The sequence below is a fragment of the Triticum urartu genome, chromosome 4, assembly GCF_003073215.2.
Source record: "Triticum urartu cultivar G1812 chromosome 4, Tu2.1, whole genome shotgun sequence".
In the NCBI taxonomy this organism is placed as follows: domain Eukaryota; kingdom Viridiplantae; phylum Streptophyta; class Magnoliopsida; order Poales; family Poaceae; genus Triticum; species Triticum urartu.
This window is the reverse complement of record NC_053025.1, coordinates 166,753,018-166,776,379: the sequence shown is the minus strand read 5'-3', so window position 1 is coordinate 166,776,379 and position 23,362 is coordinate 166,753,018. Positions and strand designations below refer to the sequence as shown.

General features: G+C 44.5%; 2 protein-coding genes across 3 annotated transcripts; both read left to right on the top strand.

The window, feature by feature from the left end:
- The first annotated feature begins 50 nt into the window (after positions 1 to 50).
- LOC125551217 (F-box/LRR-repeat protein 4) lies at positions 51 to 16,791 on the top strand. 2 transcript variants are annotated; one of them, XM_048714373.1, is made up of 9 exons: positions 51 to 452; positions 794 to 1,060; positions 12,276 to 12,423; positions 12,514 to 12,682; positions 13,003 to 13,188; positions 13,549 to 13,741; positions 14,299 to 14,375; positions 14,506 to 14,656; positions 16,277 to 16,791. In XM_048714373.1, the coding sequence occupies exons 1-9, from the start codon at positions 51 to 53 to the stop codon at positions 16,571 to 16,573; spliced, it is 1,890 nt and encodes a 629-aa protein (XP_048570330.1). In that variant the 3' UTR covers positions 16,574 to 16,791. The 2 variants fall into 2 exon arrangements, with proteins under 2 accessions (XP_048570330.1, XP_048570329.1); XM_048714372.1 differs by having other exon boundaries at positions 12,276 to 12,682.
- A 2,850-nt stretch (positions 16,792 to 19,641) lies between these two features.
- Positions 19,642 to 20,538, top strand: LOC125553728. Its single transcript, XM_048717458.1, has one exon. The coding sequence runs from the start codon at positions 19,696 to 19,698 to the stop codon at positions 20,350 to 20,352; it is 657 nt and encodes a 218-aa protein (XP_048573415.1). The 5' UTR covers positions 19,642 to 19,695; the 3' UTR covers positions 20,353 to 20,538.
- Positions 20,539 to 23,362: the final 2,824 nt, after the last annotated feature.

Sequence of the window (23,362 nt, the reverse complement as noted above, 5' to 3'; positions counted from 1 at the left end):
AGATCCGAATCTACGAGTCACCTGCACTACATATACGGTCGTGCACACTAATGCTTCCACTTCCGCGGCATCTCTTCCCCTCCACCACCTCTAACTTCTTTAAATTCCCTAACTCACTCCGGCCGCTCTTATCTCCGGCGACGCCCGCCGCGATGAAGGGCGCCGACCTGATAAACGTGGCCCTCCCGGAGGAGCTCCTGGAGGACGTGCTCAGACGTGTCGGCGGCGAAAAGCTTGACCTGGACGCCTGCGCCCTCGTCTGCCGCCGCTGGCGCCGCCTCGACCGCGCCACGCGCCGGTCCGCCAAGCTCCCGGCATCCGGGGTTCACGCGGACGAGGTGGTAGGCCTCTTCGTGGAGCGGTTCCCGGCGCTCGCAGACGTCTCCATTGACGAGCGTCTCTCTGCCGACGCCGCCGTGGTCTCCGCTCCTGCGTCTAGATCGCGCCGCCACGTGAGTGACCTCGATCTGATGGCAAAATGTGCGCCTTTTGGTGCGTGCGCTCGCGAATTGTGTGGAATATCGCTCCCTGCAGCTAATTCTTGGATCGAAATCTTGAAGAGCTATAGTTTGACGAAATGTTGCATCTGGTTTATCGGTGATCACATATATATCATCTTTATTATCTGGTTGTACACATTGTAGGTGGCTTGCATTTGCATGACTTAAATACACAGATCCTAGTGTGTATGGGTTATGACATTTTGATCATTTCTCAAGGGACAGCGTTTGTCCACGGACTATCAATGCTGCACAATACGACGGATACACTAAAATACTACTTCTTGATGCAGGTGATTAGCAGTATCCCATCTGGTAGCCGTAGCAGGATGTCCCGGGTACCACGTTTTGCAGGGATTTTATTCCCATTGCCATCGGAACAGACACCCAGTGCTGATGGGATAGAGAGCTTTTGTTTAACTGATGTTGGCTTAACTAGTCTCGCCAGAGGCTGCAAAGGGCTGGAAAAACTAAGTCTAGTATGGTGTTCTGCCATATCTTCAACAGGCTTAGTGAGAGTAGCAGAGAACTGTAAGAAATTGGCTTCTTTGGATATCCAGGTAATTCCGTGCTACTTGTTCTGCACCTTTTGCTTTGTTATTGACTTCACGACCTCTGTGTTTTACCATGTGTGTTCGTAGAAGACATAAACATCAGCCTTTCTATACCCCCCTCTATAAATGGCCCAACATAGAGTTTACACGCATTGTGGTGCGTTGAATGCAATGATATCCTAGGATTGTCATTGAGTTATTATACTTTGCTTTAATCAAAGAAAAACACTTTTGCATTACAAATTTGCAATCGATCCATTTATATGCTTGAATATTTCTCTTCATAATTTTGTTGACAAAATGTGTAAGGCCCCATATGCGGTACTATTCCAAATATAGACTCTTCGACCCCTATCTGGAATAGAAGCTCATATAGTACCGTTGAAACATATGACTTCATAATATACGTGCACTATCATATGTCGTGGACTTTACAAATTGAATATCATTACAATACCACTAGAGAAGATGCGACATAAAGATATGAATAGGGCAATACAAGTGCCAAGAATCAAATTTATTACAATCAGAGACCACTTGGTCCAACACTATTAACACAGCGGAACATAGCATAGTCAGAGTACACACAAAATCCACATTGGCCTAAGAGGCTGGAAAGTAAGCAGGTGATCCCTCCCATGGGTTCCAGTCTGTCACCTGGGATCCACTATTCTATTCGTCGATGTTATCAAACTCAACATAATAGCGACCAGAATCTACATCTCAATTGTAGAAGTAGTTTGCAAGTTGTTGTGACAAGGGTGAGTACAAAGGTACTCAACAAGTCTTATCACCAAGGTACTAGCACTAACAATACAATTTGGTATGAAGGGGATAAGTGATGAAGCTGCAAGCACTAAGCATCAACTACAACTTACGTCTATTAGATATAAGATAAGAGAGCATAATCCAATATAAACTAATATAAGATCTTTTAGATCACTAAGTTTATAGAGGGAGTAGTAATCATCCTATTCACCTGCCTCTATAAACTAATATAAGATCTTTTAGATCACTAAGTTTATAGAGGGAGTAGTAATCATCCTATTCACCTGCCTACGCAAACATAACACTACCTTGTCCTCCCCTTCGTATACCCCATGGCGAGGAGACAATCAAGGTACTCACACATTGGCAAGTTTTAATTATTAGGTTGAAGTTGTTCTATGAACTATTACCAAGCTCCAAGTCATCCATAACCGCGGACACGGCTTTTCGGAAAGATTTAACCTTGCAGGGGTGCACCAATGACCCAATATCCATATTCATTTGCTCTTCCCAACTGGATGCTGCCCATTATAGGCAACCATGTGATGGGATAGAACCATAAGTTCTGAAATGACTCAACACTGTTCTGCACACAACAGACAAGTCTGGGGTCACCTGGTTAGGTGTAACCAAGATCTTAAGTCCGAACGTGACCCCAATCTGGTCCTAACCGTGGGGAGAGGTTGGTGACTAGCTCCTATTCCAAGAATAGCCCCGTGATCAGCTCCGCGTTGCATATAATCCAGTCAAGAGGTGTATACCCACCCTCTAACTGTATGCGGAACAACCAAGCCGAGTGTTAGAGATACGACACGCAATCAAACATGATGAAGAACGAAATCAAACACAGGGACACAAGGATTTAACGTGGAAAACCCCTCCAACACGAAGGGGGCAAAGCCACGGGTGCCAGCCAGCAAATCTTCAATATATTGAGGGAGGTTACCAAAGTCGGGGATTTACAACTGATCAACTTTAGTGGTAGATTGGGCAATTACTGGCTGCAAAATTGCCCTCCAACTCACGACACAACCACCAACAGTGAACACATGACTTGTAAGGGACCTCCTCTTGTCCAAATCGTTGGAAGCAAAATCTGAATCCAGGTAGCCAGCTAGTCCCTCACCTGATGAGGAACACTAGATGAGAAGAAAGAAAACACATGCCAGATCTGTTTGGCTACTTCTAGATGCTTCCACTCTAGTGTAGTATTTCTTTCCTTTTCTTTTCTATCCTACCTACTGTTTTCTAGAGTCTTCTAGTTGTGAGTAGCTATGAGTAGAATGGTAAAACTTACATAATGTTTTCTAGAGTATTCCAGCTATAAGTAGAAGTATGTGAAGGCTTCCCAAAGCCCTATAAATAGAGGTCCTCACCTCTACTTTGCACCCAGACTATGTACCCCTACCTATAATAGAATTTGTTGTTCTTATCTAAGATCTTGGAGTAGATCTTGTGCCCTAGGAGTTCTGGATTGAACTCTTGCTGCCCTATCAGCCTACATTCGCCTCTAGAGCGATATCTAGCGCAGCACGTTGAAGCTGTTCCTTCAACACTTGTGCTGTACACATTGTAGCAGCAAGGTGGAGTTGCTCCTCCACAACCTTGTGCTGCTTCATCACCAGTCCTGCCGAATTTCAAACAAGCATTGGAAGTGCCACGAAGGTACCTGGAAATTCTGGACAACCTTCCGCTGTTCTTTACCAGGGTTAGCCATGAATCTACTAACCAGACTCATTGCAAATGATAAATCAGGCTGAGAACACACCATGACATACATTAAAGAACCGACAACACTAGAATATGGAACTCTTGACATATACTCAAAATCTTCATCCGTACTAGGACATTGAGAAGATGATAATTTGAAATGAGGAGCAATGGATGCACTTACTGGCTTAGCATCATGCATGTTAAAACGATGAAGAACTTTCTTAATGTAACTCTGCTGACTAAGAAATAACAAACCAGAATTTCTGTCCCTGGTAATCTCCATACCTAGAATTTTCTTAGCAGCACCAAGATCCTTCATCTCAAACTCACTACTTAACTATGCCTTTAAAGCAGTGATCTCTTTCTTGCCCTTGGCAGCAATTAACATATCATCAACATATAACAGCAAGTATATAGGTGATCCATCAACAAATTTAATGTAAACACAACTATCATATGCAGACCTCTTAAATCCATGTGCTATCATAAATGAATCAAACCTTTTATACAGACCGTTTCAAATCATATAGTGACCTCTTTAACTTGCAAACAAATTTCTCCGCTCCACTCATCAGAAGTTAGCCTTTATCTTTATACTTGAATTTGGATCATAACATAACACCGAGAAAACCAGGTTGTAGTCAGGACATAGTCTGTCGTCTAAGGAAAAAATGAAGAGCCGCCACCGCCCGCCCCCCCCCTCTCCCATAAAACCTCCCACAAGCAGTTAGCGTGCCCATTCATGGAACAAAATAACAAGATCCCATTCTAGGTTGGTTCAAGTGGAACAAAACACCAAGACATAAGGCCTGGCATACCACCGTTGCCATTTGCGTACATTTTAATTATCTCCAAAAGCATATCACAAAGTGACCCATGGTAACATAAGCATAACCCAAGTACAGCATGGCATAAGACCTGACTCGGCACCACCCTAAGCATGCATACTTAGCAGGTTAAGCAAGCAATAACATAGGAAGTAACAAGCTTTGCTAGGAAGTCGAAGTAGAAGCTTTATCATGGCAAGATAAATGGCTTGATGGTGGATAGGTAACGAGGTAACCAAGAAAGCATCGCAAAAACTATTCCAAGTGAAGCTAGTACAAGTATCCAAGGTAATGATCATCCTTGTCTGATAGCCTGGTGATAGGTCTGCTCCTCTGAAGCATCCTCGAAGGTAATCTTATACAGTTATACTCAACCTCGGTTCAGGACTCTTAACGGAAAGAAGCAAACACCGGAAAAAAGGAAAGTAAGGTAAAAATACATTCATGGTTGATGCACAAGCATATGCATGCAATACATGTTTGAGAGGATGTAATAGGAGCTAACTATCTAGGCATGTTAAATGGAGTGTTGTATCATTAGTGGAATGATTCAATAGTGTCACTTCATGTGCAATTAAGTGTTACATTTGAATTACTATAGGTCAGGAGGTATAAGTTGATTTAACATGGCATAATCAGATTCCTTACATTTTTTAATTACATTTTTTTAATAGAAATGCACATAAAGTTTATTAGAAATGGATTCATGAAGCTCAAGTTATGATTGAAACAAGTTTTGGAAGGGTTTTGAACAAAACAGAATGGAATTTGAAGTCCGTGAATCAACTTGGAAAACTAAGAACATTTCTGGAATCCTTGTGTTGAGCTGATCAAAATGGACCTAAAGTTTGCTCTATTTGGATATAAGATGCTCAAGATATGATTAGAAACATTTTGAGGGTCATTTTTGCAAAACAGAACAGGACAGAAATTTGGATTGCCTAAAATTGAAATCCAAGTCAGGAATGGGTTTCTCACATCTTGCTGACTGAAATACATATAAAGTTTGTTCAAAATGGTGTCGGCGTACGACAATCTATGGGACCAGAGTGGGCCCCTTTCAGTTTGGCAAGGGGACACAACACACAAAGAGCAGAATCAACCATGCATAGCACACAAAGATTTACCCAGGTTCAGGCCGCAGTGATGCGTAAAACCCTACTCCTGCTTTGATGGATTAAGTATTATGAGCCCTGTGTTACAGTGAGCGCAACCATGCCGACAAAGTGCTCGGGGGTGTTGCTAGCTACTACAAATGGACGGGATTTCCCCCTTTGTAAAGGTCGCCATGGGCCTTCTTTTATAGAGCAAGGGGTCACCAACAGTGGCAAGATGGTAATTACATGATGATAGTGGCTACATTGTTATCATACCTATCAATGACTGACTTAGGACAAACACATTTAATGCACTGTTAGTTGTCACTCTACATTGGATGCTGGCAAGGGAGCTCCGCTCCACTTGTACCGCTGTCCCATCTACCTTTTATTATTGTGACACGCCCGTGGACAGGTGTCAGTAAAGTTGTTCTCCAAGCGGTGGATCGCCACGTGCCCTGATAACCTCTACCTAACCGCCTGCGTGCCCGCCACTTCTCGGCAGACTCCTGACAGGTGGGTGACAGGTGGGTGCGGGCGAAGCGGTGGATGGGACCTTAGGCTTGCCGGCTCTGAGCTTGCCGGCAAAGTGGAATGCTTGCTTCCTGGGAAGGCCTGCTTCCCGGCAATCTTGATCTTGACCTTGAGGTACTCTTTTAGTACTTCTCGATGACCTGCCTCGAGGCCTTCTTCACGGTATTATTTCGCCATTTCTTGAGTACTTTGAGATGGACTCGTCTCTGCCATATTCTTTCTGCCATGGAGGTTGTAACTTACCGGTGTGTGGTCAGGGGCAGTGAACACCCAAAGTTCACTACACCAACAAATGGAGTTGTAGAACTCAAGTTATGATTTACCAAAGTTTGAAAGGCTTTTGAGCAAGTTCAAATTTGAATTCAAAATCTAGGGTTCAAATTTGAAAACTAATGATAGATTTGAAATGCTCATATTTTTCTGATCCAAATAGATATAAAGTTTGTCAAATTTGGACAAGGGAATTAAAAGACACAAGCATCTGAAAGTTGAAAGTATTTGAATAATTCTGGAATTGATTTTAATAATTCAGAATAAATGAAACAGAAACTTTTATAGATAGGCCATGCTAGCCACTTAGACTGACTTGTGGGCCTAAGGGGTGCTGATGCATGCGCCGACGCAACAGTGGGTGAAGAGGCGTTTATCACCGAGGCGGCCGCTAGCCAGATAGGATGACATGTGGGGCTAGGTGCCACGTGTGCAAGCAGCCAGATAGAACGACATGTGGGGCTAGGTGCCATGTGTGTGCTATCAGTCCCGGCCGGCCTTGGACCCACATGTTAGTGAGATGATTAAATCACAGAAAGGGGGTGCGCTTATGAGCGATGCGGGAAGCGAACTCGCGACCCGTTGTTCTGTTTCGAAGGAACGAACCAAATGAGCTAGATGTGTGCAAGTGATAGGAATGAGATCTCGTTGGTTTTGAACCAACTCGCTGATGTTTCGCCCGCGGTGACCAAACAGAGGTGGATTAGCTCGTCGAAATGGATTCTCCGACGACTGAAGTGCCTCGTGGCGTGCTCCTTTGAAGGAGGGAAATGAGATGCTTCCTCCGGTGCTACGCACACAACCAAACGGCGATGGATACGTCGCCGGGGACGAGGGGAAGCGGAGGAGCTCTCAGGCGTGTGTAGTTGTAACGCCCCAGCCAAACCCACCAGTTCCTGGTTGTTGTGCCTGACTACCACCTAGGATCTAGACTGGTCCCACAAGATTACCACCTAGGATCTAGATTGGCCCCACAGACCAACACTAGACTTTCCTGTGCACTTTGTCCTCAAATTTCTAGTTGGTCACCTAGGATCTAGGACAAAGTGCTCACTTGGGTTTTGTGCGCACCCGGGATCAACTTCCCTGTCGGCCACCCATTCTCAAATTGCTCCAAGCCAAGCACGCTTAAATTTGAGGTTCCTTTCGGATGGGCTCCCGAAAAAGAAGGTGCACCTTGTTGATATTGGTAGTCTTATCATTCATATTAAGTCAGGATGTCACATACAACCCCACTCAAAGGAACCGACGTCCTCGTCGGCCTAGCAGGAACGTTCCCTCTTGGCATACGTATGTGTGTCCAGTCCGGCATATGTGCCATGCCATGTGCCACGACGAGCACACACGCCATGCGCCACATGCCCGCACACGCCTGTGTAACCGCGAGGGTCGGGTCTGTCCACTCCAGTCGTCGGCAGGAAGCATGAGGCGGCCGAGGCCTCACACCCGCGTGCCATGACTTCTCCTCTGCCTACTGGCTGGAGGTTGAAGACGAATGTGCCCCCATGGGCTGGGTAGGTTTCTCTCCTGGGCATGCTTCTCTCATGGTCCAGGCAGCTAAACATGTAAGGCTTTCATCCTTTCTATTTTCTATTGCATGTTTTTATTTCAAATTTGCTTAAATTTATTTGGGGATCAAATAAATTCCAAACCTTCTGAAATTTAATGTGTCAACTATGGACCCTTCCAAGTTTACATGTGAAATTTCTGGATTTTTGAACTATGTATTCTAATAGCCCCATCCAAACCCATCAGTTCTTCCGTTGTGCCAGGCTACCACCTAGGATTTAGACTGGCCCTACAGACCAACACTAGTCTTTACTGCACACTTTGTTCTCACTCGTGCGCACCCGAGATCAACTTCCTAGTCGGCCACCCATCCTCAAAGCACGCTAAACTTTGAGGTTCCTTTCAGGTGGGCTCCCGGAAAAGAAGGTGCACCTTGTTGATATGAGTAGCCTATCATTCCTATTAAGCCGGGATGTCAACGGTGCTAGAGCTCGAGATTGAGCTAAGAAACGTGCTAGATTTAGACTAGGACACATACAAACTTGATGGTGTAAACGGTGCAAGTAGAGGACCACCGGAACTACTCCGATGACGAGGTGATGCGACGGTAGTGTTCGGCTAAACATAGCAAAAGGTGCTAGAGGACGAAATCGAGCGCGCAAGGAGGGGTTTTGGAGAGGAGCTCACCACGAACACAGTGGTGTGCTCGGCTCGCCGGGAAGTGGACGGAGTCGCCTGAATTTGATGAAGACAACGATGGCCCGAAGAGGAAGAAGATGACGATTGCAGCGGCTGTAGATGATCTCCGGTCGAGGCAGGGCACGTAGGGGAAGTAGTCGACGCCACTGTTCGCTTGGACAGGGCGGCGAGGCTCAAAGACGACGGTGTTCATGTGGGCAGGAGGTTTGTCAAGATATAGAGGGGCAGTAGGTTTGTCAAGAAGGTGAAGAGGTGGTATGTGTGATTCAGTGTCTCCTATGTTCCACACCACAACCTGATGACGCACGATGGCAGAAAATATTTGAGAGCAAATGCACGGTGAATGGCAAGGTATGCAAATTACTGATTGATAGTTGCAGCTGTGAGAATCTCATCTCCCAGAAGTTGGTGAACCATTTAAAGCTTGAAACTCATGATCATCCAAACCCCTACATTATTGGGTGGATCAAGAAATGAGTGAACATGATATATTGAAGGAGAAAGTGGAGGAATTGCTGCAAAAGGGGCACATTCGAGAAAGTATTAGCCCATGTGCTGTACCAGCCCTGCCACGCCAAACAAAGATGGATCTTGGCGCATGTGTATGGACAGTAGAGCCATGAATAAGACCACCGTAAGGTATAAAGTCCCTATTCCCCGTTTGGATGATATGTTGGATCAGCTTACTGGAGCAAGAGTGTTCACAAAGGTAGTTTTAAGAAGCGGATATCATCAAATTCGTATCAGACCCGGGGATGAATGGAAAACAGCCTTCAAGACAAAGGAATGGTTGTTTGAATGGCTAGTCATGCCATTTGGACTTTCAAATGCACCAAGTACCTTTATGCACTTGATGAATCAAGTCCTTCAACCCTTCTTATCCCACTTTGTTGTGGTCTATTGCGATGACAACTTGATCTATAGCAGGAATGAGGATGAACACTTTGATCACATTCGGAAGGTGCTAGAAGTACCAAGGGAAAATGAACTCTACGTCAACTTGAAGAAATGTGTTTTCGTGCATACACAACTTTTCCCCCTAGGATTTGTATAACATGCATCGGTATTCATGTTGATGATTCTATGGTTGAACCAATCTGAGAATGGCCAACTCCGAAGACCATTTCTGAGGTAGAAGTTTTCATGGCCTTGCAATTTTCTATAGGCGATTTGTGAAGAATCTCAACACTATCATGGCACCAATTACTAGAAAGGAAAGTTCCAATGGACAAAAGCGGCTAAAGTTAGTTTCGATGAGATCAAACAAAAACTATCACAAGCTCTTGTCTTGGTGCTACTTGATGGCAACAGGACTTTTGAGTTGGATTGTGATGCAAGTGGAGTAGGCATTGGAGCTGTTCTATCTCATGAAAGGAAGCCCATTGCTTTCTCTAGTGAGAAGTTAAGGGAAGCTAGACAAAAATGGAGTACCTATCAGCAAGAATTGTATGCCGTTTTTAGAGGTTGAAAACTTGGGAAGTCTATTTACTGCCTAAAGAGTTCATTGTTTATAGTGACCATCAATCCTTGAAGCATTTTATAAATCAAAAGCATGTTGATCGCATGCTAGCAAGATGGGCAACATATCTGGAGAGGTTTAACTATCTCATTGTGCATAAATCTGGAACAACTAACCGGGTGGCCGATGCTTTGAGTCATCGTGCCTGCCTCTTGACTTCTTTTGAAGCTGAACTTCTAGGCATGGATCAAATAAAGGAGTTGTATGAGGATGACGAAGACTTTGGCCATGTTTGGGTAAAGCACATCAGGGGCCAGTCATTAGATGATGACTATTTCATGTAGGATGTTTATCTCTTAAAAAATGATTGTTTGTGCATCCCAAGGCCTTTTTTGCGTGACAAACTAATTAGAGAACTCCATTCAAGTGATCTTAGTGGCCATGTTTGACGGGACAAGACTGTCACTAACCCGGAAGCTCGTTACTTTTGGTCACAACTAAAGAGAGATGCTGGAAAGTTTGCTCAGCGGTGCCCCATATGTCAAACCTGTTGTTACTCCATGAAGTTTGACCGAAAGAATAGGTTTGCCACATGATGAGCATATGTTGTCTTGCGGCATGGGATGAATTGAGCCATTTTAGATAATCCATTCGCGACCACAAACACAACATCACTCCCTTGTCTTGTTCTTGGCAAGCCCAATACGAAGTCCATAAAGATGTCCTCCCATGGAGTTTCAAGTTGGTGATAAGGTGATGATTTCTCCTTTTACAATCAGCAAGTTTGACCGAAAGAATAGGTTATACATGCCTTTGCCTCCGAAAAAAGGAGAGATCATTCCAAGTTGGTGATAAGGTGATGATCTACCTCCGAAAAAGGCTGCCTTTAGGTGTTAAAGGTAAGCTTAGGCAGCGAAGTTATGGGCCCTTCTCTATTATGACAAAGATAAATGAGAATGCTTATGGGATAGATCTTCCAAGTGACGTGGGTATATCAAGCACTTTCAATGTTGCGGACTTGACTCTCTACCATCCAGAAGAAGCGCTCTATGAAGATAACTCGATGTCGAGTTCCAAACAACCAGGGGAGAATGATGAGGAACAATAGATGAGGTCGATACTTCTATTGTAGTCTAGTATTTCTTTTCTTTTCTCAACCCTAGATATTGTTTTCTAGAGTCTTCTAGCTATGAGTAGTGATGAGTAGAATGGTGAATCTTAAGTAATGTTTTTTGGAGTGTTCTAGCCATAAGTAGAAGTGAGATGTGAAGGCTTCCCAAAGCCCTATAAACAGCGGTCCTCACTACTCAAGTTTGTAACCAGACTATGTACCCACTACCTATAATAGAACTTGTTGTTCTTATCTAATATCTTGGACTAGATCTTGTGCTCTAGGAGTTTTGGATTGAACTCCTGCTGCCATATCAGCCCATCCCCGCCTCTAAAGCGATATCTAGCACAACACGTTGAAGTTGTTCCTTCAACACTGGTGCCTTACACATTGTAGCACCAAGGTGAAGTTGCTCCTCCACAACCTTGTGCTGCTTCAAGGAGAGGAAAGGAAAGAGGGATGGATGAGGACGCCACAGACGTCGAGGGGGTGCTTTATAGGGAGGTTGTGACGGTGTGTAGCAAGTGGCCGTCACCATCGGCTCATGGCATGTGCACACGCCCTCTGTCTTGCATGCGATGAATTGAAACAGTGACAACGCTTACAGTTTTGCTGGTGGGTTGGGCCGGCTTAGGTAAGTGGAAGGTTGGCCTTTCTGTTTTATTCCTTTTCCTTTTCTATTTAGAATAGGAAAAGAAAAGAAGAAAACAAATGAATGGCCAGAGATGAAATAAATGATGGAATATTTTATATAGGCCCTATGATTTATACAAATGCCCACAAAATTGATTCTATCAATTTTGGAAAAGTTTGAATTCAAATTCATTTGGTGCAAGATCAAAGTGTGCAAAATTTATGAGAATTTTATGGAAGGCTTGTAATGTGATAAGAAAGCCATATGCAAAGTTGTGAAACAATTGGAAAAGTTTAATTTTGAAAAGATTCAAATCATTTGCAAATTGGATTTGAATTGAAGCAATTGTTTAAAATAGTTGCTGGCCTTGAAAAATGTTTTTGAAACCTTGGATATTTTTAATATGCCACATATTGCTTAAAAGATTAATGACATTGATGATGACATGAAATGCAAAACTATTTATTAAATAAAATGAACAAGATAATGCTAGGGTTTGTTGCACTTGGGCTGTTAGAAAGTACATACATTTCTTTTCTTGAGCAGTCTTAGTATCAATTCCTACTTTTGGACAAAATGTGAACGGAAACTTATCTGCAGGCTTGCTATATTGGAGATCCAGGACTAGTTGCTATTGGGGAAGGCTGCAATCTACTTAACAATTTGAGCTTGCGCTTTGTTGAAGGCGCAACAGATGAAGGCTTGATTGGATTAATAAAGAGCTGTGGACAATCACTGCTCTCTCTTGGTATTGCTAATTGTGCTTGGATAACTGATGCATCTTTGCGTGCTGTTGGATCCCACTGTCCTAACCTTGAAATCCTGTCACTGGAATCAGAACTTGTTAAGAATGAAGGAGTGATTTCTATTGCTAAAGGATGTCACTTCTTGAAAAATTTGAAGCTGCAATGTATTGGTGCTGGCGATGAGGCCCTAGAAGCTATTGGTTCATGCTGTTCATTACTAGAGATTTTATCGCTAAATAACTTTGAAAGATTCACAGACAGGTACTCAGTATATTTTCACTTTAATCTGTTGAGGCACAAACTCCATTTTTGTTTCAAATATGTGTTTTGTTATTTATTAAATATCTATTTGGACTTTCTAAGATATTTTGTTATCCTTTATATGATTCTCAATTTGATGAATGCTAAATTGTGGGCGTTGCTGAAGTACTTTACTAGGATTTAGGAATTCATATTTGTTGTTTCCCGTTGAATTGGATTTCTTACTGTAGGTATTGGCCCTCTGTTGTTGCCAACTTTTGCTTTTTCTGTTACTTTTGTAGGTCTCCTGATGGTTTGCTGACTTCCTTTTGGATTTGCAGGAGCCTTTCTTCCATCGCGAAAGGGTGCAAGAATCTTACAGATCTTGTTCTCAATGATTGCCTGTTACTAACTGATAGAAGCCTTGAATTCGTAGCACGCAGCTGCAAAAAAATAGCACGTCTTAAGATCAATGGTTGTCAGAATATGGAAACTGCTGCACTGGAGCACATTGGACGATGGTGCCCGTATGTTTTTGTTGAGAACTCGATTTGTTAAAAGTTCCCTTTTTTCAATTGATGTTTTATGTAGATTGATTATCCAATATTAATTAAGTGGGATGTAGTTCAAGTAGGGGAATTAGTATGGTACAAAGAATTATTGTTAAAAGGAATATGTTAGAAAACTGCGTCTGTGAAATAACTGCAAGTTGGTTCGCTATTATGACATTTACAACAAAAGCATGGGCTATCCTAGTTTGCAACTTTGCGAAAAGTAATTATTTCACATTACTATGTTAGTGTTATTAAGTTACCTGCACTTTTTATCTATATATGATTCTTCTTTTGTGTGTTAATGGTACATGCTTTCTCATCTTATGAAAGCAGGGGCCTTTTGGAACTCTCTCTAATTTACTGCCCAAGGGTCCGGGATACTGCATTTCTGGAGCTTGGTAAAGGCTGCACCCTTCTCCAGTCTCTTTATTTAGTTGACTGTTCAAGAATAGGTGATGATGCTATGTGCCACATAGCTCAAGGTTGTAAGTACTTGAAAGAAATTTCCATTCGACGTGGTTATGAGGTAATTTCCAAGTCTGCATCAATTTAAGCCTAGCATGTATTGAGACAGATGGGACCTTTTTGCGTATGTGCAATTTATGTTCTAATTCTGTTTGGGAAAATTTTGTTTTTGCTACTCAAGATTTTGCCAATTTTCCTTATGCCACTCTAGATTTTGACATTTCACTTTTGCCACTCTTAGCTTTTGACAATTATCACAATTGTCATTCTGTGGCATAAATTTTTTTTAGAGTGGCAAAAGTGAAATAAAATTATTTTGCTTTTGCCACAGAATGTCAATTGGATAATTGTCAAAAGATAAGAGTGGCAAAAGTGAAATGTCAAAATCTAGAGTAGCATAAGGAAAATTGGCAAAAACTAGAGTGACTAACAAAATTTCCCCATTCTGTTTGGCACAGTTTTCTGCTTTATGCCTTCTAATGCAATTGGTTGCTTCTGAAATACATTTCTGGAGTATGAAATAGGGCGTGTTTAGATGGACATCATGATATTGTTACATGTGGATTTGAAGTCCAGAATCCTGATTTGTTTGGTTGATTGAATTCTTTTGGTACGAAGGTAGGAGACAAAGCATTGATATCAATTGCTGAGAATTGTAAATTACTTAAGGAGTTAACGCTCCAATTTTGTGAGAGGTAAATACTACCATGCATTTATCCTGTTTTTTTATTTATCTTGCCCATGTATATCATTTACTGAAGTACTTATCCATCATGATATGTTTGACATCTCAGTTTGTGAATTTTGTTTCAACTTTCTTTTCAGGGTATCTGATACAGGGCTGGCTGCAATTGCTGAAGGTTGCTCTCTTCAAAAGTTAAACTTGTGCGGGTGCCAATTAATCACTGATAATGGACTGGCTGCCATTGCGAGAGGATGTGGTGATCTTGTCTTTCTGGACATAAGTGTTCTCCCGGTACATACTTTGACACTGAATTTACTGTACTATCAATCATCAATAAATTGAGTATGAGAATAGCCTTTAGTTCACTTCTTCAAAACATCAAACTAGGTTTGGGAAACAGTCGAAAATTGGCTGGTAAGACCATTTAGCTTGATTTCACAAAGAGAAAATGTGCTCCTCGTGATTTGATCGGACACATGGTCTTTCGTGGTGTGGGAAACCTGTTAATAAATTGCCCTAGCACAAGTCATTAGGAGTCTTAATTAAAATTATGTCCATTTTTACCTGAAGAAACCAGAATGGCAGTATGATGCTAGACCTTGACTGGATACAACCCAGAATTCAGTCTTACATCCAGGTTCTGTTATATACTCCCTCCGTCCCAAAATAAGTGTAGGGAGTAGGAAACTTCAAGAGTACCTTGTCTTCATAATTGTTGGGTTTAGATTTACAAGTTAAATATACTCCCTCCGATTCGAATTAATTGACGCAGCCTCTATACAATGTAAATTTTAAAAACAGTGAAACATAAAAAAGTATATGTAAACAAACAGACAAACAAAAGTTTTTGTAGCTCAGGAAAATATGACAGAATTTGAGATACCAATATGAGCTGTTCAAATATGAAGTATGTTGGTCATCAAAAGGAAATGAAGTATGTCATGGTATGAACTCTTCTGCATCACCCAGCATAGAAATGTTGCCTTGTATGCAAGGGATCAACAATGCCTCAGTAAGTCTGGTTGCCCTCAACGTGAGGGAACAGCAGCATCTTGTGTAAGTGTAGGTATTCAAAATTTTAAGCCACAAGGCGCAGTCCTCGGTTTGACTCTCTCCCCCATGGATTTCATGGTTTGGAAGGTTTGGGCGCCCCCAAAGGTTAAGTTCTTCGCATGGCTAGCCTTGCAAGGCCGGATTTGGACCACCGATCGTTTGGAGCGCCAAGGTTGGCCAAATTGTGGCCTATGCCCTCTTTGCAAAAGAGAACAAGAAACGGGCATCCACCTCTTCGTCAAATGCTGTTTCACCATGAGGCTTTGGAACATGGTCATCGCAAAATATGGGCTCGTGCACATGGACACCACTGTTTGGCATCTTCATGAGTCGCTCTTCGATTGGTGGGATAGGAGAACCGACATGACAAATCCCAACAAGGGAGCTATGGCTTCCCTCACCATGCTAGTGTCTTCGACAATATGGAACGAGTGGAATGCTAGGATCTTCAGGCACAAGAGCGCGCCGCCCCCAATCCTCCTCAAAATAGTTACCGATGAGGCTAGCCTTTGGGTTACCGCCAGTGCTAAGAAACTAGGGAAAATTCTATTAAGCGAGTAATTGCCATGCTGTGTGGGGTGGGGTCCTGTAACCAACTTAAACTCTATTCTCCTCTCATTTAATAGATGAGGCAAATCTTTTGCCTCTGTTTCGATTTTTTTAAGCCACTGAACTGGAACCAGCACTGTGAAGGAATCCAGCGCTAATCTTAATAGATTGTGTTTATTTTTGAAGAAGTGGAAAGGTCCAATGTTACAGTTATTTTGTATTTTCATACCCAGTCCTCCATCTTTAGTAAAAGCTTGCACTATTTTCGTATTGTATTATCTTTGTTGATGATTTGGTTGCAAACTGCAGATGACAGGGGACATGGGGCTGGCAGAGATTGGCCAAGGCTGTCCCCAGATTAAAGACATTGCACTCTCGCACTGCCCAGGGGTCACCGATGTTGGTCTGGGACACCTGGTCAGGGGGTGCTTACAGCTGCAGTCATGCCAGCTGGTGTACTGCAAGCGAGTGACCAGCACCGGAGTGGCGACGGTCGTCTCGAGCTGCTCTAGGTTGAAGAAGCTCCTCGTTGAGGAGGCAAAGGTCAGTGAGAGGACACGTCGGAGGGCAGGACCCATCTTATCATTCCTCTGCTCTGGGCTTTAGCTTTAGCTTGAAAAGAGAGGGAGAGAGAAAAATGCTGTTGTATAAAAGTCCTTTGTTTTACAAAGCGGCTGCAGCTTAAACCTTAACAGTACCTTGAGCAAAACAAAGAAAGAAAGAAAGAAATTGTTGTATGAAACTCAAAAGTGTTGAACCATCAACTGTATGAATTCAGAGTGATAAACGGAACAAGTCAATTGATGAATTGTTTTGCTTGTGTATACTCTCTCGTTTTAGAGATTTCAATATGAACTACATACAGATGTATATAAACATATTTTAGAATGTATATTCACTCATTTTGCTTCGTATTTAGTCCATGTTGAAGTCTTCTTTTTTTGCATGGTAATCCATGTATCATTCATATCACAAAGATTAAATTTCAATGAAGGCTATTCTATGGTTGCGCTGCCTGTGCTTGATGATTGTCGTAGTATTTTACTAGATTTTGGAAAGGTGACTGTTGAGCATTGTATTAGAGAGTCAAATTTTGTAGATCATGAATTGACTAGATGGGGACGTGATAAAAATCCATCTTTTTGGGTTGATGCCCCGCTGGAGCTCATTGTTAAACTGTTAGTGGATGATGTAACGGTCATATGATTAATAAAGTTTGCTTTCCCCTAAAAACAAGCCATGTAAGGACCAACATGACAAAACTAAAAGCATTGTAGAACATCTTTGAGCTTATGCCAATGCCTGTTACCTGCCTCCAGCACAGCAGCCATCTAAGAAAAGAATGACGGATCATCAAGCTCGACGCGGCTCCATCGTTGATATGTAGCTTTGGAGACCTTCAAGATGGTTCATCAAAAGTGAAGCCATTGCCGTTGAATGAATCAGACCAGAAAAACACCTTGGACATGACATCAAACTCCAGATCCGGCACCCACCACGACTAAGATGGCGAAGAAGGAAACCACACCTGTCATTCATCAACTATGAACCCAGCACACGTTCCGTCTTTCAGATGTTGTCGATGCAGGCCATAATCTGCATCCACTCCTGGACTACCTCCCAAACTTCGCGCCGACATTGAAGCAGACAACGTCGCAATGACGGAGCCTGAGGACACATGTCCACTACGAGGATGCCGCAACTGCCACACATCCTTGTTGGAATAGACTGGTTTTCAAAATCATCCCCAACCATAAGGCCGAGCGCCTTGTCGGGGAAGGATCTGAAGAATCTTTATTCAGCGTCGCCATCGTTGCCGTCGAAGCCAAGCCGATGAACAGCCTTAAAACAAAGCTACTTTACCCTAAAACTATCCACACACGTGGATCCAGCGACCCCCTCACCACCGACGATTGAGGCCGGTTGTCGCCGAAGGGCAGTCGCTGGAGAACGGTGGCGGAGGAACTCTCCTTGGGAGAGACGGTGGCCAGATCGTCCTTTTTTGTATGTAGTCCATGTTGGAATCTCTAAAAGGACTTATATTTAGGAACGGAGGGAGTACAAACATATTATTCGAGTGTTGCTGAACCAATCCTTTTACGACAATCATTCCCTTTGTTGCTGGTCTATCTGTTCGTCTGTCATGCTGATGAGTTGCTATCTCTTCCGGTTGTTAGTTAGTTACTTTTACCTTATAAGGGATTACATCTCTGTCACACTTGGGAATTGTTTCAACCAGCAAATTAAGGTTCAATTCCAGTTCCCATTAGATACTTAGGGCGTCTCTTCCAATTGGATTGCTTAGGCGCCCGCAAGCGTCTGGTCCGTTTAATTTGCTATCCAACGCGGTATCTATCGGTTCACCGATGCATTCGGGCGTCCGACTAAACCAAACTGCGTGTGTGTGTGTGGGGGGGGGGGGGGGGGGGGGGGGGGGGGGTGCTTTGCGGGAGCCTGGACCACCGTCACATAGGACCGTGACACTCTTGGGCCATTGAAATTCCCATTCAGAACACTTTTTCTGCCACTGTGCCCCTTCTCCCTCCTTGCTTTGCATCCAAACCCTCCTTGTCTGCCGCCGCCGCCCAAGAACACTAGGATGTCCGCAGGCCCCACTAACGCGCCTGCCTGCCTTGGACTATGCCGTCCTCCACCTAGAATCCCTCCGCAACCAGGTACCTTCTGCCCCTGCCTACTATGTCCATGGCGGACACCACACCAGATAGGTGTTCGGTCAAGTGTCGTTGGGTTTTTTTTGTTGTTTTCTAGAGTAATTCGATGGTGGGGTACTCACTAATCGAGAATGAGTTGTTTAGCGATGCGTGGTTGGTCGTATCCGCGACCTTTGTATGCAGGAACTCAAGGAGCTTGATATTTTGGCAACGCGTGCATGCGTCCTTTCATGAGTAAAAGAACTTCACGCCCTATGACATGTACATCATCCATGAACGCAATGTGAAGTCGATATCACATTAATGGTACACCATCTACAACTCCATTATGAAGTATTGTGGTGCGATTCACTGAGTGGAGACAAGTGGCCATTGGGCTCGTCAACCATGAAGTTCATAAATTTGCTTCGTGTTGCTCTACATGTTGGTTCATTCATTTATTCACTCAATATTGATGTATTACATGACCTAGGGCAGGCTATTCACGCAGATACATTGTTGGATGAATTTGAAAGAATAATATATGTGGGACGAGATATGCCGATCCTGACTTGGATATCTTTAAATTCGAAAAACTTGTTAAACATCGGGTTATCTCGGATAAAATATTTACATTTAAACTATCGTTGTACTAGCAATATTTAAACGTTATTTATGAATGAATTGTGCTATTTTTATAATTATTTTTAGTGTTGCGCTCTTAGAAAAAAGAAAACATACATAGGGTACATAATTAGTTGGCCGACTCCGTGTACGCAAACTGATTCGGAACAAGTAGCGTGTTGGAGATGCCCTTACATAGCAAAGATAAAAATGAAGCTAGAATCTTTGCCTGTGGTGAAGCTAAGAACTTCCTTTTCCCTCTCTTCCTCCTGCATCCATTTCTATCGGGAAGGTCATCCCAGCAGCAAGGAAGGAATTGATTCCAATCCAAGCTCTCACACTTTCGGCTACCTTCCTTATCCACTGTAACCCAGACTCCCAGAGCATCTATAAAGTGACTTCATTCCCAGTTTTGCAAACACAGAGCACGCACACCAACTCGTGTGTGCCGAGATGGAGAGAAGCGCGGGTGGCGGCGACGATTCGGCGAGGGCCGTCGGCATGTGTGACCGACTCCTGACCTTCCTCGCCAAGAACCTGTCGATGAACAGGCCGAGGAGCATCACCGAGGGGCCAAGAGACGCCGGCGCCGGCCGCGATCACAGGAATCACGCAGAGGAGGAAGACGACGAGTTCGCTGTGAAGATCGAGAAGGCCGAGTTCGAGTTCAGCCACGAGGAAGAAGGCCACAGGAGCTTCACGGCCACCATCCTAGAAGAGACAACTGCTGATGTGAGAGCAAGTGATCAGCACAAGGAGGCCACGGGGGAAGCCGGCCATCAGGTGGAGGCGACGGAAGCGGGCGCGGCGGCTGTGCAGGAGAAGAAGCCGAGGAGGACCGTGACCATCAAGGAGGAGGCCGGCGGCGTCAAGGACAAGGCCAAGAAGTCGCTGTCAATGAAGAGGCAATCGTCGTCGTTGAGCGGCGGCGGCCAGGTGGTCGGGGCAGGAGGGGAGGACCCGGTACCGAAGCCGCCGCTGAGGTGGGGGCTCCGGCCGAGGATGCCGGCGGCGAACCTGAGGGTGCCGTCCAACATCAATGAGAAGTCGTCCAACTTCATTGAGGAGCGCAGGAGGGGCTTCGGCGCCGGCGGCAAGCCGGGGAAATGAGCTGACGCTCCCAGCAGGGTGGATGCTTGCAAGCTGCAATGTTAATACAGTACAGTAATTAAGTGTGTGCGTGTGTGCGTTGGTTTGGATGATTGTTGGTTGTATCCAGCAGAGTTTCATGATGATCACCAGAGAAGAATCCTTGATTGTAACTATAGATAAGTTTGCAGATTCATGTCGATGTTACTGTTCCGTGTTAACTATAGCAAAGGTAGTATGGGTTTTTGCTACAACTACGGAATCAATCGTTATTGCAAGCTATTTTTTGCCCCATCTTCACGAATTAGAGGTGGACTTAGGGAAGAACACCAAAAACAAAAAGAAAAACCACAAGAGGAACACTTTATTAGACAAGATTCACACACACAAGTACCCAAATCAAGCATTCAACAATAAATAAATAAATATACAAAGGTAGTTCATCCAAATCTCTAGGAGAGAGGAGGGAGATGGAGTCTAGCTTCGAGGGAGAGCTAGAGAGCGCCGCCCGCCACTCCAGCGATGGCGGCCACCGCCGGAACACCAACCGACCACCACTAAGACGCGCCGCACGCCACTCCGGCGACGACGACCACCACCAACAGCCGCCGATCACCCCGTGAACGGCGGTCGCACTGGCAGCGGCCACCTCTCCTCACTTCCACAGCCGCATCCGCCAGCCCAACCAGCACCTACCTGACCTGCTCATCCACCTCAACTAGCCTCCTTACAGGTATGATCAAAGCTGCGTGACGCGGCCAGGTTTGCTCTTTGCACCAATCAGCTACGTTGGTTTTCCTTTCTAGCCTCCTTCTTCCAACGTACGATCCGCCTTCCCTGCATGATAGGTTGCATCTCTTGCTCTACCATTTAGCTTGTAGGCTCGTGATCTTTCATCTCTGGGCTCCTCTCCTAGCTCCTTCCGTGGTTGTGATCCTTGCATCTGTTCACGTGCGGATAAACCCTAGGACTTTGGCGGCCACGGCCGCTCGCCATGAGGCCACCCGAGGATGAGGGCACTCGGTTTGAGAACCGCATGCTCCAGTGCTATGGATGCGACACGGTATCGGCTATCGCCGGCACCCGATGTGCCATCACCCTACGTGCCACTGTCCTAACCGATGACGTCTTCTGCTCGCCGGAGTTCTTTGCGCGCCTGCTCCGGCACTGGTTCGGCAGCGACCCTGCCGGCTTCCGCGTACGACCGTTGACCGTTGGCCAGTTTGAATTAGAGGTTGCGCATGCAGGTGTTGCATGGGAAATCGTGCGGCGGACGACCTGGATTTGGGGCGCCCTAAGCGTAACCTTTTCCATGGCCGTTGATGCACCGAAGCCTGCACGCCCCCATTCCGGCCACGCAGGCGACCCATGCAGTCACAACTTCCTTCCCTGCTTGGCCCTCACCCTGACACGATCCAACGTTCCTCCACTACATCGTGCGAGGAGCATAATCTCCAGGCATTAGATTTCCCGCGACCTGCTCAGCGTGCACCTGCGCGGCTGCATGCCCCATGCAACATTGATGATGCCATTACCTTAAATCCTATTCTCCTGCTGCCCGCCGCGCATTCTGACCAATCCGACCACTACCCTTGCCAGCACGCTGGTGATGTCTTCCCACTTAACCATGAATCTCCTGCCAGGGATCACGAAAACCAACCTAATGGCACTCATATCCTCCGCCATCATTCCTACTTGCATGCTCTCCTGTCCACTCTGGCGCCTAGGAATCAAGCGCATGTTGCGCGACTGAAAGTGTGTTATATTGACTAGAGGGGGGGTGAATAGGCGATTTTTATGAAAGTCTTCAAAACGTGAGAGTTATGAAGACCAACAGTGAAGATTATGCCTATTACTATGCAGCGGAAGTTAGATTACACTAGGGCAGCCATGGTCATGTATTCAATAGAGTGAAAGCGCAATGACAAACAGCTTCAGTGTAATAAGGATCAGGTAGGAAGAAGTTATGAAGCCGAACAGATCATACATTCATGTTGTGAAGACAAAATATAAAGCAAGCATGCAATGGCTTCACAATGAATAACTGTAAATGAAGGAAAGTGAAGATGAAACCAGTGACACGTTGAAGACAATGATTTGTTGGACCAGTTCCAGTTGCTGTGACAACTGTACGTCTGGTTGGAGCGGCTAGGTATTTAAACCGAAGGACACACAGCCCCGGACACCCAGTCAAGGACACTTAGTCCCAAGACACCCAGTCCTCACCGTTTTCTCCTTGAGCTAAGGTCACACAGACCTCGCCCAATCACTCTGGTAAGTCTTCAAGGTAGACTCCCAAACCTTCACAGACTTCGTTCACTGGCAATCCACAATTTCTCTTGGATGCTCAGAACGCGACGCCTAACCGTCTGGAGGATGCACAGTCCTCAAGTGTAATAAGTCTTCAAATCACACAGACACGAAGACTTAAGTGATGCCCAATTTACTCTGGCTCTGGGTGGTTAGGGCTTTTCTCCTCACTGGGAATTTTTCTTTCAAAGGCTTCGAGGTGGGTTGCTCTCAAACGACAAAAGCCGTGCACTGAAATCTGAGCAGCCAACCATTTAAGGTTGTGGGGGGTGGACTATTTATAGCCACTTGGCAACCCGACCTGATCTGTCCGAAATGACCCTGGGTCACTAAGGAACTGACACGTGTACCAACGGTCGAATTTTGAACTCACACGGCAACTTTACTTGGGCTACAAGTAAAGCTGACTTGTCTGACTCTGGACAAGATTTTCTCTCAAAGTCTTCGCTCGAAGACATAGGATTTGAATTGGGCATCACTTCAGTCATTCTGACTGGTTCTCTTCGACCCCACTTAACAGTACGGTGGTTCCTATGACACAACATGAATGAAATAAAACTACGAAGGATCTAGGGTCTTCGAGTTCCAAAAGCTTCATAGGGAGTCTTCTCATGTCATTGTCTTCAATATGAATATCTTCATAAACCACCATTGTCTTCAATGTCTTCGTACATTTTTAGGGGTCATCTCTGGTAGTGAAACCGAATCAATGAGGGACTTC